This window comes from Anopheles arabiensis, chromosome 3, assembly GCF_016920715.1.
Source record: "Anopheles arabiensis isolate DONGOLA chromosome 3, AaraD3, whole genome shotgun sequence".
Classification (NCBI taxonomy): Eukaryota; Metazoa; Arthropoda; class Insecta; order Diptera; family Culicidae; genus Anopheles; species Anopheles arabiensis.
Genome location: NC_053518.1, coordinates 58,714,962 through 58,735,013, shown reverse-complemented (window position 1 = coordinate 58,735,013; position 20,052 = coordinate 58,714,962). Strand labels below are relative to the sequence as shown.

At 41.6% G+C, this 20,052-nt stretch overlaps 1 protein-coding gene across 1 annotated transcript; it reads right to left on the bottom strand.

The window, feature by feature from the left end:
* Positions 1-484: 484 nt before the first annotated feature.
* On the bottom strand, positions 485-3,386 carry LOC120903151. Its single transcript, XM_040312401.1, has 2 exons — positions 2,962-3,386; positions 485-1,982 (listed from the first exon to the last, which is right to left on the bottom strand). The coding sequence occupies exons 1-2, from the start codon at positions 2,991-2,993 to the stop codon at positions 701-703; spliced, it is 1,314 nt and encodes a 437-aa protein (XP_040168335.1). The 5' UTR covers positions 2,994-3,386; the 3' UTR covers positions 485-700.
* Positions 3,387-20,052: the final 16,666 nt, after the last annotated feature.

Below are 20,052 nucleotides of genomic sequence, written 5' to 3'. Positions count from 1 at the left end.
TAATTCAGCTACGAAGGAAGCTATTACCGGAATGTCTTCTTCCATTCCGTATGCTTTTAAATGGTGATCAGACCCTTTCTTTAAATTGAAAATATGAGACAACTTAGGGTCTTCCTTTGATAGACAATCGAAACTATCTTTCCCTATAGTGTTAACATCCGCACCCGAATCAATCATAAATTTAATAGCGAGGCCCGCTACGTAACCTGTAATGAACACGAGATCGATTTTTTCTTGGCAAATGCTATGCAAAGATTTGTTTTCCCTCACGAAATTATTGATCTCGATGGAATTATTTTGAAGCACTTGTTGCGATACATCCTAAAACGTAAATATAAAAATTTATTATATAGAATTCGTTAAACAAATGATGGTAAAATATGATCGAATCGAAGCTATCTATGTCTAAGAATATTTATTCCTGCATACGTTTTACTTTATGTTTGTATACCCGATCATATCCCAATAGATACATGCATTTTAATTTTTTTTTTTGTTTTATTTTAATTTTTTTTTTTTTTTAACGCCACAACTTGCATATTATATTTGAATTCAAGGAATTTGTTCATCTATTCATTAAATCAAGTAGGTTTATTGAAATTCATTCTAAATTTCATCGCCAATTTAGGAAAGTGTATATTGATGTATTACATAAAAAATAATAAATGGAGTAAAAGAGTAAACAAAAATAAGTAGATTTCTACTCAGATTCGGTTGGAAAAGCCTCACTTACGGCTGTTTGCTCGTGATCCGACTTTCCAGGAATACCGCTTTCCGTAATAGCAGCAATTTTCCGAATTTTATTAGGTACAGCCGGTTCGACAACATCTGTCGGATAGCGCTTGCTATTGTTTAAGAGATCAGGATGGCACGCACGTTCTATATGTCCTATGACATTGCAGCGGCGGCATCTTTTATCTATTGCGTAGCAGTTTTCTGGCTGGTGTGTATTGCTGCTACATCTCCAACACAGGATGCGACGAATACCGAATGAACGATTCGTGGAGAATTTTGAAAATTCGCCTTTGCTAAAGCCTCTATTCTCCTGCATACCCCAATGTTTTTGTTTGTATGAGGGATAATCACGTTGAAACTCCCTAGTGCGAGACATTTTTGCGTTGGTGTTATGCGACACAGCGGAAACCTCTAATGTAGTTTCATTTTGTCTGTGGTCTCTAGCGAAAGCGTTTTCGTTAAATTTCTCTATTTCGCATGTTCGAACTTTTTCCAGTAGATCTGTTATTGTTCCGCGTTTTTTGAGAATTTTCCATCCTGCCATACGTACTTTGGGGTTAATAGCATGCACCTGTATCACGTCGACAATTGTTTCGATTAATTGTTCCTCCTTGTAATTACATAATTTCCCAGATTCGATCACTCGTTTTACGAATTGGTAGTCCGATTCACCTTTGATTTGGTTCATCGTGCGTAATTTTTGACGCTGACGAAACACGTAATAATGGGAATTAAAATAGTGATCTAATCGATCCATTGTGTTAGTGTATGGAAATAGTTTCGCATCCTTGGCTGAATCATTTGTCGACGTACTTTCTAGAATGCCCAACAGTGAAGGGCCTGCCTTCATTTTAAAGGCATTCATTTTTAGAGTTTCACTGGTAATTCCCGCAAACTCCATTGCCGCTTCAAATAACTCTCTCCATCTATCGAATGTCGTCTTGTCCACTTCTTCTTTTCCGTCTTTCGGTTGGCAAACGGCAATTTGCAATGTGGCGAAAGACATGGACGCCGACATGGAAGCCTCGTTGGTGGATTGTGTTCCAGAATCAAGAAATGTAGAACATCCACGAGGAGTAGCTTCGAACAATTGGTTGTCGGAAGGTTCCTCGATCCAGTCATTTCGTCGTTTCGTTGAACTCACGCAACCATCCTTTAACAGTGATTCTAAAAAGGAGTTCTTCTGCTTTTCTTTCTCCAAAGCCCGAATCAAAGCGTCAACGTTCGCTTTTGTTATTTCTCTGTCGCTAACGAAAAGACAACAATAGAATAGTTCATGTCAGTTTCCTGTACCCCTTTTTGTTTTAATAGCGTTCAATGTGTGTGTATCACGATCGCACGCGTGCGGTAAGGTTTCTTCGAATACGTGTTGAGTCGCCCCCTTACTCGAATCACCGTTTTTACTTTTTTTTTTTTTTTTTTTTTTTTTTTTTTTTTTTTTTTTTTTTTTTTTTTTTGCATACCAGCTAGTTTTTTTTGTTATGTTACTATGTTAAATTCGTTTGGACCGCTCAAGGTTCCCCTTTTTAATATATATATACACGTGCGAACCGCTCGAGGTTCTCGCTTTTTTATATATATATATATATATATATATATATATATATATATATTTATACTAGCAATTGGTTATTTGTATTTCAATATAAACTGAGCCGCTCGAGGCTCTCATTTTTATTTCATACACACGTTCAAACCGCTCGAGGTTCTCGTTCTTTTTTTTTATAATATGTATATATACGTGCGAACCGCTCGAGGTTCTCGCTTTTTTTTTAATATACACGCAATTGGTTTTTTTTTTTTTTTGTATTACAATATAAACTGAACCGCTCGAGGCTCTCATTTTATCATACACATGCGCAATCCGCTCGAGGTTCTCGCTTTTTTTTTTGTATCAAAATTGGCTATTCGTATCATGATACAAACCGAACCGCTCGAGGCTCTCCCCTTTTTTTTTTTTTTTTTTATTCCGACCACACATTATTCACACACACATCATCACGTCAAAAGAACAAGGCTGGTGTATGAGCGCCAATTTTGTCCACACTTTTTTTATGCGCGGTCTTTTGTTTAGAGAACAATGGTAATGCTAAAGCGTCAATTCCGTCCTTACATTGTTCACGCACACCACGCACGCAAAACACGCGAAACAAACACCGAGTACCTTATTTTGCCTTTTTATATATGCAATAGGATATCTCGAACTAATCAAACCACCAAACTTACCGACATGCGCCATTGTCGTAATCGTCACACATTTTAATTATTTATCAGGCTTTTTTTTTTTTTCAATTTCTTTTTTTTTTGTTGTTGTTGTTTCACGCTCAACCGATCTCTTTGCGATCAACCACAAGACTGACCCGAGGCTCCTTTATTTCTCCCTGTCGCCTGACTTGTCTTCTCTCCCTGATCTCACGATCTATCCCTCTCTCACACTCTCTCTCTCTCGATTCACTCTCGGAGTTCACTCTCTCTTGATCCCAGCTACCGCTAACTACCGGTAGACGTCCGTCTCCTTTTCCACGCGCCTTCTTCATCTCTATCTCTGCTTTCGTCCAATCTCTCCTCTCTTATCCTCATTTTTGCATGTTTCAATATTTTCGCTCTCTCTGATTTCGCTAAACTTCTCTCTCTCACTCTTGATCCCTACAAGAGGTACCGTGTATCTCGGCGACCATCTGTAATAACAAAAGAGTAGATGATTTGTTTTGTCACGAATTTTAAAATCATATGAACAAGATTTCTAATCTCACTTAAATTGTTCATGTTGATCTACGAGACGATAATGAGGATAAAATATGAGAATAGGAAAAATGAATGATTTCTTAGTTTTTTTTTATTCAGAAAGAAGTTTGATTTCTTAGTTTGTAAATTCAAATATGTCGAAAATACAATAAACAATAAATTCACTAAATAACACTGAATAACTCACCTTAATCTTTGTTTTAATGGTAACATATTTATAAGCCGGTCCCATGGTACAGTCGTCAACTCGTACGACTTAACAACATGCCCGTCATGGGTTCAAGCCCCAAGTAGACCGTGCCGCCCTACGTAGGACTGACTATCCTGCTATGGGGGGCAAGGTGTGTTTATTAAGGAGGTGAATTGTTAGCGCGTTTTCCGGGCGCCATCATTGAGTATTGTTATGTCAAATCGCATACAATTCTCTATACCCCCGTCCAGCCCTCCCCGATTTTAATACCGGAGCCCCCAGTATTGTTATGTCAAGTCGTGAAATGTCAATTTGCTCTGAAGCACTTCACCTCCTAATATCCATACACCTTGATGGGGGGTAATCCAAAAAGTCATTGAAAGCCAACCCCATAAGTGGTACAGGCAGGCCTTGACCGATAACGGTTGTTGAGCCAAAACGAAGAAGATTTATAAGTAATTTTAATTTAAAAAAATGGTAGAAAAATTAAATGAACCAATTAAAAATATGTAAATAATATTATAATCCTGGAGACCTTACGTCAAGTGACGAATTGTCAAAATGCTCTAGACTCCGCCATCTAATATTCTTAATCCACCTTGGTCCGCATGCGCGATTACCGTGTCCTAATACACATACCTTGACGTAACGGTATGTCGTTCCTACATAGACCTTGGTCTGATGTCGTGTTCGATGGTTGCTAGAGCGCCGGCTAAGCTAGATAGCAACATAGCTTATCGCATGTAGAAATGTCCGCCATGTTTATAATTCGCGACAACTAATCTGGCTGAAAGTGCTTGCTCTTGTCCTGGTGTAAACAATAAGCTCGCTGCCTTGTGAAAAGAATGTGAAATAGCTAAACGTACGTTTTTGTTTGTGCAACTATGTATTATGTTAAGTTAGTTCTTTGAAAATGCTCAGAACAATTTCGAATGGTAGTATGATGTCTGAGTATGTATCATTCTTCCCATCAAGTTTCTATAGTGTTGCATTAAATATTTTTGTTAAAACTTTGTTGTAAAATGTTGGTGAAGAATATCATGAAAAATCGCGTATGGTTCTGTTTCATTGTTGGTAAGAATAATTGTCGTCACTCCATTGCGCAATGTGAATTGTACAATGAAGGTACAGTGGAGCGCTGTTTATCGGGGATCATCGGGACTTGACCTCGTCTGGATATGCGAATAACACGGAAAATGAGTCAAATGTTATAATTAATCAAAAGTTCGTGATATTTTTGAAATTTGTATAATGTTTTAGTAAAACCCAGCCAGTTATTATTTACGACGTCGTGTGTGCGTCAAGTGAACGTTAACCATATGTCGGGTGATCGTCGCATTTAAGTCAATATACGACGAAGGGATTTTTTTAAAACGAAAAGCACTATAATTGTGGCAGATTGTCTGGAGTATTTCGCTCATAGTTTTTGTCTATGACAATGGCCATGAAAAAGTAGTTCAAAAAGTCGATACTTTCTGTCTCTCCCCTTTACTCTGTGGGTACCGTACGATCCTTCCAGCTATTCTCTCAGGGATATCGCTGGTCTGCTGTCTTCTTTATCCGTTCACCCAGATTAAATTAGTTTTGAGTTACAGTCAGTCCAAATAGTATTCGTCTAGCTGAATATTTTGTTGAAAAAGGCGAATAATGGCCGCAATTGGCATGGGTTACTAAAAATAATGATGAGGTTTGATAAAGAGACCATCAATGCACCCGTATTGCTAAAAAATGAGCATTTCGATAGTGCAATAACAACCAAAACATTTTAAAAGCTAAAAAAAGTGGTTTGACTGGCGTGCAAAAAGTATTCGTCTATCAGGTTTTTGGCGTAATATGCGTTAGATAACAAAGGGTATAGAATCAAAAAATGTATTGATCTTGTTTTTTTATTGCATTTATGACTACAGTCATTTTCCGATATACGCTATCGTACGGGAGCGAGCACAATGGCGTATCTCGAGTTTTCGCGTATAGCGGATTCCTATGTAAAAATAGTTTACACTACTGGTTTGTGGGTTGAAAAATATCGCCACAGAGTTTTGAATTTGAGTTTTTTGTTGTAAAACAGGTATCTTTTGCACAAATGTAATGCAAAATGCATTAAGTACATTAAGGAAATTCAAAAAGAGCATAAAATATTTCAAAGAATTAAAATACTTGCAAAAACACATGGCGCTGTCAAATTTAGAGGAATCGCGTAATGCGCATTCGCGTATACAGGCGTCCCCGGAGTTACGACCCCCTCGAGTTACGACGATTTTGATTTTGACAGTTAAACGTTGTCATTGACAAGAAAATGTTGTATTTTTTGGAATTTCTGGACTGAAAACCGTTATAAATATTAAAACTTGTGGACGATAGTTCTATTTCAGAAATATGGTGCTTTGCAGAAAGCTTAAACATCTCCTCTTTTGACTCATACTGCATACCAACGACAACTAAAGAAGAATGTGTCTCCTTAGCTTCCACAAACTGGCAAATACAATTTGTGTCACTAAGAAACCATTGGTTTTTAAAATCAGGGTGGCCACTCAACCAGGAAAACCGGGAAAACCGGGAATAAACCGGGAATTTTATTTGTCCGGGAAAAACCGGGAAATTCTCCAAAAAAGGGAAATTATTGCAAACTTTTGCTGTCATTGTTTACCATCGTACTAAGTGCATTTTAAATTAACGGAATGTTTTGTATATGGTTCCCTACTTACCACAGGCGAGCAACATCACACCCATGTGTAAGGACAACATTTTCCGTTTCTCACATATGATACGCAATATATGTAATTCTCATTCGCACTGGTGCAGTACTTACGTTCACCGATATCGGTTCTTGCGCATTTGAGGTATGGTGTGCCTATTCGTTCTACCTTGCACTCGTAATCATCTCTCGTGAAGTTGCGGTCGTGTCAAATTTAAAAGTGGATTTAGTGGGCGATCCCAATTACGCCCCGTATTCCTCAAGGCGATAACTGATAATAATTTGGAATTGAAGTATCGATAAAACCGCTACGCAAAGCATAATGAACCGGAAAAACTTCCGGGAAAAACCGGGAATTTAGACCGAAGTAGGCTCTAACTTGCCAACCAAAACCATTAAGCATCAACTGCGGATAAGTTGCAGCGGGAATGTTTTTGGCTATTTTTGATGTGTTGAAATTGCTTGCATCTTGTTATTACCTGTTTCATACATCTGTTGCCTGACTTATGTCGATGAAACCATCGAAGATCGATGAAAACCACCTTTACATCGATGAAAACCTGCAAAGAAAATAGATTAACATGTGGGATAATCGCCTTGTAAAAGATATTAGTATATTGCTATTTGTATTATTTTATAAGATTTATAAAACTTTAACAAACTTGCACTCACCCAAAATGTTCTCTTATCACGGTCTCTATTCCCTGATACCAAAACTTCCCACCCAAGATTGGTTGGATTTGCATCCCGACCTTGGTGGACGTTTTTAAGAGGGTTCAACCGTCAGCAGGTAGGCAGAGCTTCAGCTTTTTTTACAACAGACCATGTATCATGTTGGCCGTAGATCGGGACCGATTTTTCGTTACGGCAACATAACGTAGTCCTTCCTACAGCGATTTGTTGTAAAAAAACTGGTATTTCGTATCTCTTTCTATGTAAACATCTTCTTCATCATCCTCTGTTAGCAGCTTGAAGGAAATCGAGTGGAATATTCGTTTTTTTTTACAGGATTGAACTTTATTGCACTTCGAAAAATATGCTTAAATTGCAGCCCTTAAAAATTTGGTCGCTCTATTCCCGCTGTCGAATGCTACTGCTCATGACCAGCATATTCCCGGTTTCGCGATGGCGCACGCTTCGGGCTTTCGGGTGTTGGGTCAACAGCCCTGTTCGCGGGTAATTTCACGAGGTGCTGCCCTCTGCAGGTGGGGATTTATCCTGCGCTGTCTGCTCACACCACGCTCTATCTAGCTCGGTTCTCGCTGTCACTCGGTGACAGCCTGTTGTTTGTTTTTCTTAGATTGTTTGCGTGCCAACATCCTCAAAATTATTTTCTTCCTGTAAATCTAATTCGGCCGTCAGACGCGCACAGCTCCGCTCCGGCGTTAGATTCATCATCTATAAAGATATGTACACGGTTCACATTTATTAGCTTTAACAACTTGAGACACACATTTATTAGCTTTAACTGTTGAGATCCGGCTCCTGTCCTGCCGTTATTCTGCTTGGACCCGGAAATTCGGTTGGTGCTGATCCGCTTGCATTCGCGTTCGAACTGCTCCATATACTGCGGTCCTCTGATTTTTATCGTTTCTGTTTCTGAATGAAGATTTTAAGAATGTTTTGAGTATTTCTCAAGCCTCCAGAAAGCTTGGTAGAACAAGTTTTCACCCATCCTGTCAAAAAGTGATATTCAAATTAGGTTATAAAAAACTCATAGCATGTCCATGCATGACCACCTGGACTACATACACTTTGATTCTGGATTCCATCACCAGATGTCTTTAATGCACCTAGGGATGAATGTAAACACCACCTTGGTTTGCCATTTTTCGAGCAGGTACTCGAATCTAATTCTAGCTTAGAGGCTAAAATAATGTAGACTGAAAATTGCAGGCTAGTTTTCTGTGCGGTTTTGTATGAAGTGTTCACATGATTGCAGACTCCAACTGTCAAACTCCATACAAAAAACTGACTAGAATCGTGAAGCCCCCACTACTAGACTATGAACAGTTGTTAATTGGAATGGAAAACCCTGTATCGTGATAGTAATGTTCGCAAAGACCGAAGCACGGAATAGGATCATTGCTAATAGCACCTTCATATTTCTTTCAGATCACAGTCGCCATCGCAATAGAGCGCAGAGTTCGACGGCACAGTGACAGCGCACACCACAGGCGGAGTACAATTTTTATATGTTTAACCCTTTTATTCACAATTGCTGTAGAAATTCGTGATACGCGAACGCGCGAGTGCAATTAAACGATCAGAACTGAACATTGTTCACAAGTAAACACAACCAGTCGCAATGAGTGACACTTGGTATCTTGGAATATGCTTCAACCACGCAAACAATGAGACCCCAAATTTTGAGTGATTCAGGCCGAGGGTTATGAGGAAGCTTGAGGAAGCAAGGAGAAACGCGCTGCGATGAGAGTTCGCATTCTGTTTTACACGCGCGCTTCACTAACACCAATACAAATACCGTGCTTTGACGAGCCGTCTGTGAATGTGTGTGTGTCTTCTTTCAGCGAGCTCACCAACTTGGAACTGCTCGTCACATCGTGTTGTCTCGCTTACACTACAGCATCGAACCATCGCTCCGTATGTCCCCCCCTATCCTACGCGTACAAAACCACCAGTACAGCGCGACGCTTTGCCGAAGATGGTTGTGCGCGTTTCGTTCTAAGTCCCGCGCGCAGTGTTAGTGCGTTGATGCGCATTTCGTGCGCCGGTGTGTTTTGGTGAAGTGTGAAGTGAACAGTATGTACAGACGCACATGCAGTGAGTGCATCGACAGGTAAGAATTTGCTGAACAGAGGCAACGCAGATTGTCGACAAGTTTCCCGCAGCCTGGCTCGACCCGGTACTTTGCTGTATGACGTCATTCGTGAGTATGATAGATTGTGAATGTGTTGTGAAAGTGTACTTTATGTTTCAATAAAGTGTTTACTGAAATAAAAAATGACCCTGTTTGTGTTTGCTGCTAGAATAAGTGCGTATTTGCGATCGTGTCTATGCATGAAAGAAAACGAGAAACGAAAGAATCAAATATCTTTAGATGTATTCGTAGCATGACTGGAAAGAACACAAACACATTGAGAACTGCAGAGCGCACCGTGCGTTACGGGTGGGGAGGGGGAGGGCTCGCGCGAGGGTGTAACTCATTCGTCGAAGAGACACTGTATTTCGACAGAGTCACTCAAATCACTCAAAAAATACACTCATTTTGCCGGACGGGACGTACGTCCTACACAGGATACCGTTGAGCAACTTTGGGTGAGAATTTATGGTAATAAACGTACTTTTATCACGGGTGTAGTGTACATTCCTCCAGATTTATTAAACAACACTACTACCATGTAAACTATCTGCTCCACCATCGATAATATTGCTTGTGCAAAGTTTATCCGTCTAGCTGAACTGCTGCAATCTACTGACTGGTCTTTCATGGAAGATAATCCGGATGTTAACTTAGCATTGGAACTATTTAACACAACACTACTGGCGCTTATATCTGATTGCTGTCCTGTAATGCCACCGCGTCGCAGTCCACCATGGTCTGATGCACGTATAATGGGTTAGGTGATAGCTACGGTCGCCATGTATTGTGATGAGCGTACATATGGTACATACTGTGCATCGATCAACGTCGCGGTAGGTCAGTTATTACTGACATGAGCCGAGGTGGAATAACACTTGATCGTCCAGGCGATCATAGAAACCTTTAGGAGGTTTCCCTTACTGGAAACGTTGCAGTTTAGAGGCCTTACCTTGGGTAGGGGGACATAACTAAACTCTTTTAATGAGAAGTCGATAGATGTTGGGTGGGCATAGTCCTATCCTGACAGTCCGAACGATTCTGACTTGCCATGGTCGGAATTGGTTTTATTTATACTCAATGGGTTTCGTACATTTGGTTTTGGAATGTGTTTTTGCCCTAATTAAAGGTTATTGATATGAGGTGCAATTTATACATTGTATCGGAGTGAGGTGTCTATCTATTTGTGCCTATGTTGCGCTTTTAGTGTTTTTACAAAGGTTCTGGAAAGTTTCAGTTGTTCTAGCCTAGGAACGGGTGCGTTGGTCGATCTTTGCCTACGCAGCGCTTTTAGCGTTAAATTACTATGCGTTCTCTGTTTGTCTCTTTTTGCTGCAGTAACGCTTGAATTGCTTATGTTGCGCGTTTCGGTTGTTTTCGATAAATGTGTCTCAATTGTTTTTTCTATGAACGGTATGGTCTGGGTGTGTTGCTAAGGTGTGGATTTATTTGCTGATGTGTTATAATGAATGTGTTGCAATGGTGTGATTTGGCTTTCCGAAGTGTGTTACAATCTGTCTATAGCTGATAGTGTGTATCATATGTGTGTTCTGTATACCAGATATGCTACTCACGTTTACGCCGTCTAAAGCAAAACAAAGCGTCATGTTTTCGCTTTTACAGTACAAATGGTACTCAATACTCCAAATTAAGGTTCGTTGCTGCCCATAATGTATATAGAAGCTATAACAGACAACTTCATACTCGTTATCTCATCCGAGTGAAATTCTCGCTCATCAGACAACCAACACGATTCTGGAGGTATGTTGAATCAAAACGTGGTAACAGCTCGCTCCCCGATGTTCTTACATATAACAACGTCTCCACAAGCAGTAAGGAAGGCATGTGCAACTTATTTGCTGATCGTTTCAAGGACTGCTTTACTACGGATGATGCAAGCTTATCATTAGAAGCAGCTTTAAATAATATGCCCCGTGACGTTGTTGACATTGATGTACGCGATATTATTATCTCGGTAGATACTGTACTACGTGCTCTACAACAGGTCAAAACCTCATACAACCCTGAACCCGATGGTATTCCTACGGCAATCCTTGCCAAATGCCGCGAATTTTTAGCAGAGCTTCTGTCTCAAATCTACCAATTCTCTATGGTACAAAGTACTGTACCCACGGCCTGGAAATCCTCTGTGATGTTTCCAGTGTACAAAAAAGGGGATAAAAACTCTGCTGAGAACTACCGCGGTATAACCACCTTGCCTTCTTGTGCCAAGGTGTTTGAGATCGTCATACAAAACTCGCTAATGTATCACTGTCGTTCTTATATTTCTACACGCCAGCATGGTTTCTTTCCTCGACGCAGTGTTACCACAAACCTGGTGGAATTCGTCTCCAACTGCCACGCAGCCTTTACTTCCGGAGCTCAGATGGATGAGGTAAAACTGATCTTAAGGCTGCGTTTGATCGTGTGAACCATCGCTTGCTGTTGGCTAAGCTCGCCCGGATCGGTCTCTCTACTCCGCTGAGACCGACGGACCATCGTGTCTTATCTTTTTTTTTTTATAACCGACCATCGTGTCTAATCGGCAACCTTATAATTAAATTAATGAGCATATAAATAAACTTCTAGTTATAAGCAAACATTAAATGTGACGTAGACGCAATTTCTCCTTGAACGTGGAAGTAGACATACTAAAATCGAACAAATCTAACACTTCATTGAGCTCGAGGGACATACGTAAAATAGGGTGTCCCTGGCTATGGTTGTTGCGGGTACGCGGTACACGGAGATGGAAATTGGATCTAAGAATCCGACAGGGAGCGAACAAATTGATGCTGGCTAGTAATGCCGGGGAATCGATCTTTCCGTTAAGGAGCCGGAATATGAAAAGGCATTGGGCGATTTTACGTCGAGAGCAGAGTGGTTCAAGTCCGAGAAGCAGACACCGCTGATGGTAGGTGGGCCGAGCGTGGTGGGATTGCCAAGGAAGGAGTCGAACCGCGTACCTGGTGAGTCTCCGTTGAATGGCTTCGAGGCGATTGATGTCACCATCGCCTAGAGGGCACCAGATCGGACAGCAGTACTCCAGGCACGACCTTACGATGGCACAGAAGATAGACTTGACGCACATGGGATCGGTAAACTCGCTACAGGTCCGCGTAATTAAACCAAGTAGCTGATTTCCCTTCGCAACAACGCTATCAATGTGAGGGCGAAATGACATCTTCTGATCGAGTAGCACCCCCAGATCACGGATACATGTCGTGAGAGCCAAAGCCGTGTTGAGCATAGTGTATGTAAACGTGATAGGGTGACGGGCTCTGCTGAATGATATACACTGGCATTTATCAGCACACACTTGGAGGGCGTTTCTGCTGCACCAGCTGTCCAGATTCTCAAGGATCATTTGAAGGCGTACACAGTCACTGTCGTTTCTAACTGGAGCGAATATTTTTACGTCGTCGGCGTACATTAGGTGTTGGCCTGGCGGTAAAACAAAAGATAGGTCATTTATATAGATGAGGAAGAGTAGCGGTCCCAAATTACTCCCTTGAGGCACACCGGAGGAGCTGGTGAAGGAGTGAGAACGATGAGATCCTATGCTTATGTAGTACGAACGACCAGTTAAATATGAACGCAGCCAGGTGATGTGCCAGACGAGGAAACCGAGTTTTTTTAGCTTCGAGAGTAGAATATCATGAGAGATACTTTCGAACGCAGCCCTGAGGTCGATGGATACTGCATCAACTTGAGTACCACGATCCATGTTGTCGAAGCAGAAACTAACAAATTCAGCAAGATTTTTGGTGGAAGATCTCCTTGGGAGAAATCCATGCTGACTAGGGCTCATATAGTTTTGAACTGCTGTGAGTAGCGGATTGTATAGAATGAGCTCAAACACCTTTGCACAAGCGCATAGGGAAACAATGCCACGATAATTGCAAGCATGAAGTCGACTGCCCTTCTTATGGATAGGAACCATTCGCGCGTGTTTCCAGGACGCAGGATACGTGCCACGCATAAGGGAATCATTAAATATTTTGCGAGTGATTGACGGCAGTGCTTCAAAATGTATGCGGGAATATTGTCAGGTCCAGATGATGTAGATGGTTTTATATCGCTGAGTGTGCGCGCAACTAGTGCTTCGTCAATTGTGGGTAAAATAAAGTCGATAGCATCCGATGGAGTATTGCGAGTGGCCTCAGCTAGTGTGTTAGGGTTGTGAACAGGAAGGGTGAATGCATCAGCGAAACGATTGGCGAAAGTGTTGCAAATATCGGATGTATCGATACTAATTTCGCCATTGTAGCTCATTGACGGAGGGATACTTCTTATATTGCGCCGTTTGTTCCAGAAGCTCCAGAACCGTGTCGGCTTAGAAAATAGTTGCCTTTCAGTACGGCGAATGAAGGAGCGGTAGAGCACACGATTATGTCGACGATAATTGTTCAGTGCATCGAAAAAAAATCTCCTATGCAGCGATGATCTCGTTCTACTGTAATCCGCGTAGGCTTTAGATTCAATTTTTTTCAACCGTCTTAAAGATGCATTAGACCAATCGGGGCCAGACTTTCGTTGAGCAACAGGAACGCAGGAATTAATCGCTGAGCGCATAAAAACGCTTAAGCAATCGGTGGCTTCGTCGATAGTGGCAAAGTTGGAGTAGTCAAAATTGCGGTCAAACGACACAATAAGAGAATTCATACGTTCCACTTTCGTTTTGAAGAAATTTCTATTGACTGTACTGCGAGTGTGACTGTTGGTGGTGTGGGATAGTTGTACGGGATAATAAATCATCATATCCAATGAAGGATGATGAAAGTCCTCACTGAGAAGAGGAATACTACAGTGTGTTACGTATGGGAGGGAGTTCTCTAGAGCCGAAGTACCATTCACAGAGTGCAGAGGTGTGATTGAGTCGCACAAAATATTGGTTGCGGCAAGGTTTGCGAAGACCAGATCCAATTGACGCCCAGATTGATTTGCAATACCACTAAACTGAAATAATCCGGTACTATGTAATAGAGTTGGGCAAAACGCACAAAAAAGCGGAACTGGGTCCGGACTATTCCAACAAATTTCGGACCCAGTTCCGAAGGGTAGGTTCAATATGGCAAGCCGGAACCGCCCGGAATCGTCTGGAATCGTCAGGAATCGTCGGAATCGTCAGAATCGTGCGGAGTCGTTGGAACCGTCCGGAATCGCCCGGAATCGTCCGGAATCGCCCGGAATCGTCCGGAATCGCCCGGAATCGTCCGGAATCGTCCGGAATCGATCGGAATCGATCGGAATCGACCGGAATCGACTGAAATCGCCCGGAATCGACCGGAGTCGCCCGGAATCGCCCGGAATCGTCCGGAATCGACCGGAATCGACCGGAATCGACCGGAATCGCCCGGAATCGCCCGGGATCGTCCGGAATCGTCGAAATAGTCGGAATTCTATTTCATTTCATGTCATTTATTCAGTGCATAACCTAATACAAATAGATACAAACAGTAACACAAGAAGCAAGATTGCATGTCGAACGATATTGAGGAACTCAGTGCGCGACATTCCTGGCTCAAATGTACGACAGCCAGCATTGACAGATGCGCGGTGGCCGGAACGTGAACAGTCGCAATCGACCGGAATCGACTGAAATCGCCCGGAATCGACCGGAATCATCTAGAATCGTTGGAATCGTTCGGAAACGACCGGAATCAACCGGAATCGTGAGGAATCGTAGACAACCAATAGTAGTAAATGTTAGAAGCCACATTTAATACATATTTTACTTTTTCCGTCATTGCTTTGCATGCACCTCCGGCAAGTATGGCTTCCCAAAAATGTTTGGAATGTTCATGAAACCTCTTAGTATACTGGCAACAAAAGAGCTTACCCGGAACCCGGAACAAAAGACCTTAGGAATCGAACCTATAAAGGCCATGTTATTAAAGTCGTACGACTTGATAACTGTGTTCATAATTAGAGACGTGCGTAGCTTTAGAAATCAAAATAGTACAAATGTAAGAATCTTATTAGTTGTTGATTAACACTAGGTTTACGGAACCAGTCAATTTGACGGAATTTTAACTTTGCAGTGAAATACGAACAATACCTTTTGTTTAATTTCGTTTTTTTCTTTTCGTTAACTCATCATAACATACTATAAGTTTCTAACTTAAAACTATATTTACATCATATATTAGACGTTTCAAGTCATTTATACGTTCACTGCTAATTCATGATGCTATAATCACCTATAAATTAATATACAAAATTTGGTTCAAAAGTTATTCATATTTTCATATCTATTATAAAATTCTATACTTCAAGCAATACGGTCTTTTCGGACCGTTCCTCCTGAATAAAAATAAAAATCTATAGTAACTTAAACACTCATTTAGATTATTGGAGCCTCTATTTTTTGCAAATCGAATGCTGATTCATTACAGTTGTAGGTTTTTGAAATTATGTTGGACAAAAATCATTTCTTTTAATTTTTTTTACGTCAACCTATTTCTTTTCTCCGTTAAGATGTAACCTGCTTTTGAAAATATGCGTTCACAAGGAACAGAAGACGCAGGAATACTGAGATATTTTTTAGCAAGCGTTGATAATATAGGATATACTACTTCTCTTTCCTTCAACCAGATAAATGGATCGCATTTTATCTGTAGATTTTCTTTAGACAAATAGCGATCCAGTTCAATCGCGGCAAGAATTCTAGAAGGACTGATTGAATGTTTTGTATTGCGAACTTTTTTTAATGGTTGCCAAATATCCTCATCACTATCGCTACCGTTATCGCTTTCCTCGAGTGTATCAATGCTATTAGTGTTATAATGTGGAAGCATCTTTTGAATTATTTTTTTGTATGTGTCTTGGTATTGCGCATTGTTTCCCAAAAATCCTACTTTTTTAAATCTTGGGTCTAGGAAAATCCCGCATGACACAATTTCTAAATTATTTGTTGCCTCAAACCTATCTTAAAGTCCAACTATTAGTACGTCTACTAGTTCAGCTACCTTTTCATGAAAGATTTCTTTCTCTCTTTTTTCCTTCATTTTTTGCAATAAGGACCTAGTTAAGGACCCCCATTATTGAAATTGTTACTGTTTTTCTGCCATAATTTCGACGGTAACTGTGTTAAAAAGTTTCAAGATTTTGGTAGCCTGTTCTATGATGCACCAATCGTCTTCATCTAGCTTGGATTCGATTTTCAGTGTGACAATACACGATGCTAGTGGGATCCTATTTTGTTTAATACGATCTAACATGTCGTACGTGGAATTCCATCGAGTGGGACAATCTTGTTTTAGTTTTAGTTCAGGGTGATTTAAATTCGTTTGCATTTCAGAAAGCTTATTGGCAGCTTTTGAGCTTTTTTTTTTGAAGTGCATGACTACATTTTTAACTTTCTCTAATGTAGACGAAATCTTAGGAAGTGCATCTTTAACTACTAAATTTAAGGTATGGGCACCACACGGGAGATGAGAAATATTTAAAAGTGTTGCAGCTGATAGCATATTGCTAGCGTTATCTGTAACCAAAGTGACTAATTTTGCTGGTAATATTAAAGGAGTCAGTTATATTCGTGATCAAATCAGCTACATTCTTCCCGGTATGACTTGCAAAACTCAGAGCAATCTAATAACTGTGAACACAGTTCGTATTTACTGTTAATATAATGTGCTGTAACTGCACAAAAACTATCATTATTGATACTTGTCCAACAATCAGCAGTTAAAGAAATTGTTGATGCTGTGCGTAAGTTGGTTTGCACGAATTTGAGCGTATCGTTATAAAGCGCTGGTAACGCACCGTTTGGATTCTGCGCTCATAGCCTTATTGGATGGGAAATAATTGGCCTGCGGGCTGCTCACGTTTCTTTCTGCTGAGGTACATTCCAACGGTGAATCTAATTCAGAATCAGTTGTCGATGGAGGGTTATTTCTATGCAACGGAACAGTAGGATGTTTACGACTGAGATGCCGTTTCAAGTTAGATGTTGAGCCCTTAGTGTACGACACTACCTGTTGGCAGTAACGACATTTACCTCCACCTTCAGATTTCACGTAATGCAGCCATACATCGCTGGTTGGGAGTGCCATAGTGCGAAACTGGAAAACACACAATTCAAATGTATTTCTAGTTTACTAATACTTTTAAAACAGCGATCAATTTTTCCTTACCTATTACTCTATACCCTAGAAATGGTCAGAACGTCACCGCAAAAATTCAGCAATCACCGGTGCGCTAAAGTATCGTTCTTACAAACTTCACAGCACTTGTACTTGTACAGCTGAAACGCGATCTCTTTCAGCAATTCAAATGGTGAGAACGTTACCGCAAAATTTCTTACACACGCTCTAGGCTTTTGTACTTGTAGCTTCACATTGGTTGTTTACTGATCGACGGTGCACCAAAAGATGTTTCTAACACAGCTTACAACACTGACTTGCAATTATTTGTGAGAAGAAAAAAAAACTTACTGGCGCTGGATAACTAAGCGGTATTAACTGACCCTGTTCACGCTGTTGTGTGCTGGTGCGATCTCTTGTACTGTTTTGGTCCTTCTGACCTATTCAGCGATCTTCTGGCTCATTAAATATCAAAAATTCTTAACGGTCAAATCGATCGCACACTACGAAAGAAGTTGGCACAGGACAGCAAAAGCTAGCCACACCGTGCGCGGGTGCAACAGTGATCGGCTTTATCAATGGAATTGAACACACACTGTCGCTTCATTGGCGAAGTGTGCAAAACTTAACGGCCAAATCGATCGCACACTACGAAAGAAGTTGGCACAGGACAGCAAAAGCTAGCCACACCGTGTGCGGGTGCAACAGTGATCGGCTTTATCACGAAACCATAAACGAACGAAATCTGGTGAACGTAGGAACGGCGATCCCTTACGAGCTACTCGAGGAATACACGGCGGCAGTCTATAAATACCTTGAGGGGACAATCGACCCGCAGGTTTTGAGATTCTGGTAGCTTCTGATACTAAACTAAAAGCATAAGAAATGTGCTTGCCGAAACAACTAGAAAAGAAAGTAGAAGTTCTCACGGAAGAAGAATTTTTAATTGAAATAAGGCATCTAAACATATTTTTAGATAGCTGGCAAGGCTAAACTAATAATACAAATAAATAAAAACAAACTCGATGTTTTAGAAAAATAAAACAAATATTTTTCTCTATAACTTAAACGAAAGAAATTAATTTTTCTACTTCGAAAGTTTACGTTGAAACCAAAATTTAAAAAATACATTGTTCATTTTTACATGACTAAATTGAAAGAAATAGAATATTAGAACTAATTAACCGTTGTGTTTGGTACTTTTGCGTTTATTCTAACACTTAAAACGTACATAATATAAATAATGAAACCATTTGAACACTTTAAAATGATACAATTGCGGTGGTCGCGCACCAGCCGCACCAAGCGCCCCTGCCGAGAGCTCCTGCTCGATCGGCTCGCACTCACTCTCATCGTGCGCTCGGCGCACACTCACTCTCATCGTGCGCTCGGCGCACACTAAGCCTTGCGCGTGACACACTGTCGTCCTCCTGGACGTTGACCGGTGGCAGCGCAACTGCCACGGCAAGTCCAGGGGTCGGCACGGCTGCCCACAACATCTTCCCCTTTTAATACCGAAGAGCTCGAACCGAAGCGGGGGTATTCCACCAAGGGAATACCGGCGTGGTGACACCCTTCCGGCCGATGCTGCCAAGATGTTTGGACTCCGATGTTGTCGCGCTGAGCAGCGGTTGCTGCTACACTCGGCCCTCACCGCGATGGCGATAACGCAGCGGTGATGCTGCTGCTGTGCCGCTCCCTGGGACGGCGGCGATGAGGTGACGACGATGATGATTGCAATGATGATGACGATGATGATCCCGCGATGATGCTTGCCGATGATGATGATGCCGCGATGATGCTTGCCCCAGGGCAGCAGCGATGTATTTCTACAATGACGGGCAGCAGAGATGAAAAACTCGGGCGGCATGGTTCCTCGCCCGCCTACGATGCTTTGGCTGGAAAAAAATGTGTTTCCCGTTGCAACGGGGCTGCAGCCAGGGCGGCATGGCTCATCGCCCTCTATTTAAGCTGTGCCTGTAGCCGAGGCGCAATTGGCGACGCCTGTTCGACTGCATCCGGGACGGCACGCTACCTCGTCCCCTCTGGATCACCCTGGCTGCAGCACAGTGTCCAGTAGGGTGAGATTAAACATCGCCCTGGCTGTAGTCGAACAGCCCAGTGGCGCATTAAACGGTGGGCAGACTGGGCGGCCGGCAGTGGCCCCGGCTATCTAGGGGCCCCCGTCATTGTGGATGTTCGACTTCGTATCTATTCCGCCCCCCCCCCTCCGGATGGGATTTTTATAATCTAGTTTAAAAAAAACTTTTTTATTTATTCATTTTTCCCATCGCTTTACTCACTGTATTTTGTCGAGGGCCCCGTACTGCAGAAAACGTACTGCCCCATACTACTCAAAGCAGCACATTTAATGTTGTAAGAAATCTGCCACTACTGGCATCTAAGTCGCAAGCGAAGAACGCTGCAACACGCGCGCACAGCTCAAATCACAATACCTCATCATCGTTGGCGCAAAGTATTGGACAGAGCGAGAAACTGTCAATTTTTGCTGGTGTGGATGGCCTGTGCTCGAGACACCCAAACCCAAAACCACGCAGAGCAACTTGCTGCTAAAATGGAATGCACAGAACGCTGCGCTTAACTACCACCGAAAACCCATTACACAACACAAGCATACAACACACCCAAACAAAAATTTAAAGGCCCCGAAACACAATATCAATACACCGGCTCGTAGCCGGTAAAATTAGCAGGAAAAATTGACTAACATCAAGCAAACAACGGTGCTCCTGTGGGTAGAGGTTTCATTCGAGAAACA